At 51.2% G+C, this 5,809-nt stretch overlaps 1 protein-coding gene across 1 annotated transcript; it reads right to left on the reverse strand.

Annotated features, from left to right (window-relative positions):
- On the reverse strand, positions 2,170 to 5,349 carry LOC8080586 (beta-amylase 1, chloroplastic). The gene is made up of 3 exons (XM_002468488.2): positions 4,494 to 5,349; positions 3,422 to 3,743; positions 2,170 to 3,336 (listed from the first exon to the last, which is right to left on the reverse strand). Exons 1-3 carry the CDS (start codon positions 5,069 to 5,071, stop codon positions 2,542 to 2,544), a joined length of 1,695 nt encoding a protein of 564 aa, XP_002468533.1. The 5' UTR covers positions 5,072 to 5,349; the 3' UTR covers positions 2,170 to 2,541.

The following is a 5,809-nucleotide window of genomic DNA, read 5'->3' on the forward strand; positions in this document are numbered from 1 at the left end:
ATAAGCTTCCCTCTTGTGTCGTCGAATTTCGATTAGGAAGCAACTCTATAGGAGTTAGCTAAAGGACCATTTGGTCACTTCACTACTGAAGCTATTTTTTCTTCAGCTCTATGAATAACTTTATCGGTAGAGTAGAGCTATGGTTGTTTTAGTAAATTATTTAACAAAACAGCTTCGTATGCAATCTCCTTAAAATGTACTCTTACATAACACTATGTAGGGCCCACTAGCATGAGGTAAAGTTGTGTGAAGCTACTATTTTAGACCGCAACCCGCCCCAAACCTTTATGAGAGCATGATTTAAGGAGCTTCTTGGGTGAAGCCATTTTGTTTTATCTCATTTAGCACAAAACAACTCCAAACGGCTCCTAAAACCGCTGAAGAGCCATGTCAAATAGGATCTAAAAATATAATCTAAGATATATCATTTAGTCATTCTATGAAATAGAATTTCCTTGAAAAAAACATGGGTTCTCCTAGAGCTTCTTTTACGGTGTAAGTAACCTACCTATTTGTAAAAGGTTAATCTTCGAATTGTTTAGACTGTGGAGGCCTTTTGTTTGAATGGGACTGGAGGGGTTTTACACCCCTACAATATTTATTAAAAGAAAACAACAAAAGTGCCAGTTACAGAACAACTAGAAACGAACACAAAAAGAGAGAGAGGAAGAGGTACAGGGGTGAATTAAGAGACGAAAAGAAAACCAGGAAAAGTAGTACTCGCACTGCGGCTAGTTGAGATTTGCAATCTATTGGTCAATGCCTTGGGAGTAGCTTCTTTTTGCTGTTAACAACAACTGGAGCTCGGCTTTGAAGTTCTGCAATGCTGAGTGGATGCTTATGTTTATTTGTCAGTTTCTGGATTTCCAGATGATTCATGCCATAATAATAATGATTTTCATGAAAAAAAAAGGCACTCCTAAGTCCTAACTGATCCCTGAAATTTTGCAAGTTCTGAAATGGGCCAGAGTTTTGACTTGTCTGCACATTAATCAGGTCCCAACACCGAATGGCAAAGGGGCATTCCAGAAAGAGATGAGGTAACGATTCCTCCATGGCGACATTACAAAGCACACAGTTAAAATCTTTCAAGTTCATGTTTTTCCTTCTCAGCAATTCCCTTATACTTATTATGTCCTTCAAAAGAAATCAGAAGAACACCTTATGCTTTGCTTTGGCATTCACATGCCCACAGCCATTTGAAAACTAGGTGAACTGTCTGATTTTGAGTTTACAAGTGTTCTCTTTTACAATACAAATTTGTTCCACCACAAACGATTGCATTTAACTGTTATGAAATATTTGGTGTTAAAGTCATTTTGTTAGGTACTCCAGAAGAATGTCGTTTTGAATGTTGACACGGTCTTCAAAGAAGAACACAACTACCTTTTGTTATCAAATATTAAAATAGAGTCTATATATACTTTATAAAACTAGAGAGGAATGTACTTACATCATTTTTATATTTTCAAATTCAACCCAAAAAAATTGTTTGTACTCAAAATTTAAACTGAATGTCGTTTTGAATGTTGACACGGTCTTCAAAGAAGAACACAACTACCTTTTGTTATCAAACATTAAAATATAGTCTATCTATACTTTATAAAACTAGAGAGGAATGTACTTACATCATTTTTATATTTTCAAATTCAACCCAAAAAAATTGTTTGTACTCAAAATTTAAACTATTTGACTTAAGGCAATCTCAAAATTACTTTCTTTAAGAACATCGAGGGAGTAATGCTTATCCTATTTCATAATTATTTTGAATATGGCAGCCATCATGATATACTCAATCCATCCTAAATTATAAGACGTTTAACTTTTTTAACACCAAATTTTACCATTCGTGGTATTCAAAAATTTAGGCATAATATCACTTCTTTTTGGTATGACTCGATTCATTTATATAAGTTCTTCAGAAATGGCTTAAACTTGACCAAGTCTGCACATATTTTTTAAATAAGATAAGTGATGGATCAAAAAAAAGTTAAATATCTTATAATTTGAGTGTCCTCCAACAAAACAGGAGGAGAAGAACGTAACAGGCAACTCGCTGGAGGACTTGAAATGGAAATTGAGGTGCTACAGAAAGAAGATTGAGGACCTCAGGCACCTTCTGATATCTGAAGCACGAACGACGACAATGGCCATACTGCACGAACGAGGTACGTTTTGAAAAGTTCGTTTCTTTGTTTCAAATTATAGCAGTACAAATCATGATTCTGTACGTGTAGGATAGTAACACAGCAGCAGAACATCAAACCCATCTCCTGCCAAGCTCTGACCAACGCCAAAGCCTCCAACGTGTACCGTACCCCGTACCCAGTCACCGACCCCTACCTCGGTCGCAGCATCCCTTTTACGTACACTATTGCGCGGCGCACGCACCAATCGACGACACGCCGGCGGGCGCACAGCTTATGTATGATTAGGTACTGAGGAGGAGGTAGTAGAGTAGCGTACATAACACCGTCTACTAGTGAACACGGGCAGGCAAAGAGGGTGGGAACGCCGGCCACCGCGCGCATCAGATCGAGGTCAGTTGGTGAGCGCGACGGCGGCCTCGTGCACGAGCGGCTGGGTGGCGTGCGCGACGCCGTCGGCCTCGCGCTCCACCTGCTCCCGGCACGCGTCCCGTGCGCCCGGCTGGGACATGCGCTTGACGAAGGCGGCGAAGCGGCGCCAGTTGTCGGGCTGGAACAGGTCGGGCCCCATGCGCAGGTACGTGAACGCCACCATGCGGTCCTCGGCGGCCCTGTCGGCCGCCGTGGCCACCACCTGGTCGTGCGCCGTCTCGTCGTAGCGCGGCAGCGCGTTCTCGCCCGCCAGCCCGACGCCGGCCTCCCGCGCCGCGGCCGCCACCTGCTGCACCAGCGCCTCGGGCCTGCACTGCGCGTCCTGCGGCTGCTCGTGGTCCCGCATCTCCACGCACGTGAAGTTGAGCACGGCGCCGTGGCGCGCCAGCATGCGCGCGATGGGCGCGTACCCGTCGTGGTGCCGGGTGTTGTAGTACCCCGCCGTCAGCTCCGCCGCGTGCGACCGGGTGCCGTAGTGCCAGTGGATCCCGGCCACCTTCACCGAGATCTTCACGCCGGGGGAACCCGTGTACACCCCCGTCGCCGCCGACAGGATGCGCTCGCCGTGCTCCAGGAGCATCTGCGAGTACCAGCTCATGAAGAACTGCCCGTACTCGTTGCTCCACCCGCCCTCGCGACGGAAGAAGCCCGTGTCCTCAGGCCAGTTCTTGTAGCCGCCGGCGTCGCCCGGACCACCGTTGCCCCACTCCGGCTTGCCCACCGACTCAGCAGCCGCCTTCAAGCTACTCAACATGTACTGCATAGATGCACTAGCTCTGATCAGAATCATATATCCGAGGGAGGGAGAAAACAAACGAACGAAGCATGGATTCATGCATTACCCTGTCATAGCACTGGAACTCGCCGATGCCAGGGAAGGACCAGGTGCCGTCGCTCTCCGGGTAGGACGGGTAGCGCAGCTCGCCGGCAGGGCCCATGCCGACCTGGATCTCCACGATGGTGTTGCCCATGAAGGTGGCGAAGTGGTCGCGGAAGGCGCGCATGAAGTCGGCGTAGCACTGGATGGGCGTGCGGCCCTTGAGCACGGGCAGCGTGTCGCAGCCGAGGGAGACGTACTCGTAGTTCCGGCGGCCGCTCCGGTCGGTGTAGGCCAGGTCCTGGTCCTTGTCCATCTCCTCCACAACCCATCTCGGAAGTGGTATGCTGCAACGTCCAAAGCCAAGTAGAGTAGGTAGCTCGTCGATCAGTGTCTTAATTCACAAACCTCATCAAAACCTTGTTATACATCGACCTGCCCGACCTACGCATGCAGGATCACGTGGCAGGAAACTAAAAAAAAAGCATATCTTCATCAGGAATGCAGGATTATGGGTTCTGCAGCCTGAACCTCTCTGGTCACGGATCTCATGGCAGATCACATGCCGAGTCGGCAGGAAGAGGAAAAGGACAACTTTTCTTCAGGTTATCAAGGGTAATGGATGGTGAACTTGTGGTTCTCCGTGGTTCACAATGGTTCACGGGGACCTTATTGCGTTCAGTCCACACCCAGTAGTGTGTAGTGGATGCAATTTTCAGACTTCTCGTGAAAAAAAGGTCCAGTTAAAAACAAAGGAAAAAGTGCTGATCTTTCTCAGCCACTGACTTTGACAGTTCTCGGCATCACGGAAGGCCCGTTGTTCACGAACAACCCCGAGCTAATCGACGGTAAAACTCGTGAAGGTGTGTGAAAGATTTCTTCCTTAATCAGATATCAGCATGCAGGTTTCGAATATATATAGTATTATAGTACTGATCTTTGGTGCATTTTCTTTCGTCAAAAAAAATTTATGTCAAGAGATTTAGTTTAATCTAGAGAATGTATACTATGTGAGGCAAGAACAAAAACACTGATGAGGCAGCATAAAGTAGTATAAGCAAAGAGTCGAAGAATAAAAGGCAGAGGTAGACACGTACGTGACTGAATCGCCGACGTTGCCGCCGCACTGGTGGAAGGACATGACGGCCTGGACCTTGAGCCCGGTCTTCCTGGCCATCTCCATGAGCTCCATGTACCCGTTAAAGTTGTACTGCCCGGGGCCATCAGCCTCGGCGATGCCCCACCAGACGTCCACCATGATGCCTTCCACCCCGGCGCTCTTGAGCGCCGCCAGGCTGGCCTCGACGGCCTTCCGGCGGTTGAGCGAGTTGCCGTCCTTACGCACGGTGTCGAGCGGCATCATCACGAAGACGGGCACACCGGCCTTGGTCTTGAGCTCGGCGGCGACGTCGGCGTGCTGCGCCTCGTCGGGCGTGCTTCCTTCCACCAGCGCCTGGCACGCCATGGCGAGGTCTGGCTTCACGGCGTCCGGCGCCTGCGCGGGCGCCGCGTCCACCGTCATCGTCTGCATCTGGAGCGCGGGCGCCGGGGCGGCGGACGCCGACGCGGACGGCGCCGACACGGTGGCGGCCGCCGCGACGACGGCGGAGCGTGGCGCCGTCGGTGCCGCCGTCACGGCCGCGCCGGTCTGGTGGGCCAGGTTGAGCGCCATCATTCACAGCGGTTGGTTGGTCGGATCGGATCGGATTGGACTCGAATGAGCGATGAGATCAGAGCACCAAGAACGAAGAAAGAGGAAGGATGGCTGGCTGGAGCGAAAGAGAGAGAGGGAGATGGATGGATCTTGCTTGGCCTTGGTGTCTGGAAATGGATTCGGTCCGGGACCCTGGGGACTCTCCCCTCCTGCTGCGATGTGACGGCGATCTGGACTGGGGATTCGGATGTTTATTAATTACGGGGAGGAAGGGGAGGGGAGCACCGGGCCGCGGGGTTAAATAAGGCTGGCGGGCACGGGCGCCCCGCGCGACGTGGCGCGCGGTGCGCCGGTGAGCGGGAACGTGAGGCGGTGACGGGAGGTGGAGGTGGGGGACGAGCCGGGAGCGGAGGGGCAGCAGCGAATTGGGGGATGGGCGGCGGACGGCGGACGGGCACGGGCCTCCCGCGGACGCGTGAGTGAACCGGCCTCGAAGCGTCGTGTGGGTGGACGGCGACGTGTTTGGGCGGGGACTGCGCGCCGGGCCACGTCGCGGTCCAGCGTGGAGAGAGGGCGGCTGGATGCGCGACGCGTGTCCCGAGGAACAGAACATGGGGTGCGGTTTGGACGGTGTTGGGCTGTTGGCTGTGTGTATGCTGCAGGGCCGTGTACTCCGTGCGTGGGCATGAGATGCCGCGGAGCGGTAAAATTGGTCGATAACATGGTGTTTTTTCGTGACTGTGTTTTGCGTGCGTGATT

Source organism: Sorghum bicolor, chromosome 1, assembly GCF_000003195.3.
Source record: "Sorghum bicolor cultivar BTx623 chromosome 1, Sorghum_bicolor_NCBIv3, whole genome shotgun sequence".
In the NCBI taxonomy this organism is placed as follows: Eukaryota; Viridiplantae; Streptophyta; class Magnoliopsida; order Poales; family Poaceae; genus Sorghum; species Sorghum bicolor.

Excerpts from the sequence above, each read along its gene's own strand:
- LOC8080586 (XM_002468488.2), bottom strand. The coding sequence starts at position 5,071 with ATGATGGCGCTCAACCTGGCCCACCAGACCGGCGCGGCCGTGACGGCG. Across the intron at positions 3,744-4,493 it reads AACGTCGGCGATTCAGTCAC|CATACCACTTCCGAGATGGG; the intron begins GTACGTGTCTAC and ends TGGACGTTGCAG. Across the intron at positions 3,337-3,421 it reads AGTTCCAGTGCTATGACAGG|TACATGTTGAGTAGCTTGAA; the intron begins GTAATGCATGAA and ends GCATCTATGCAG.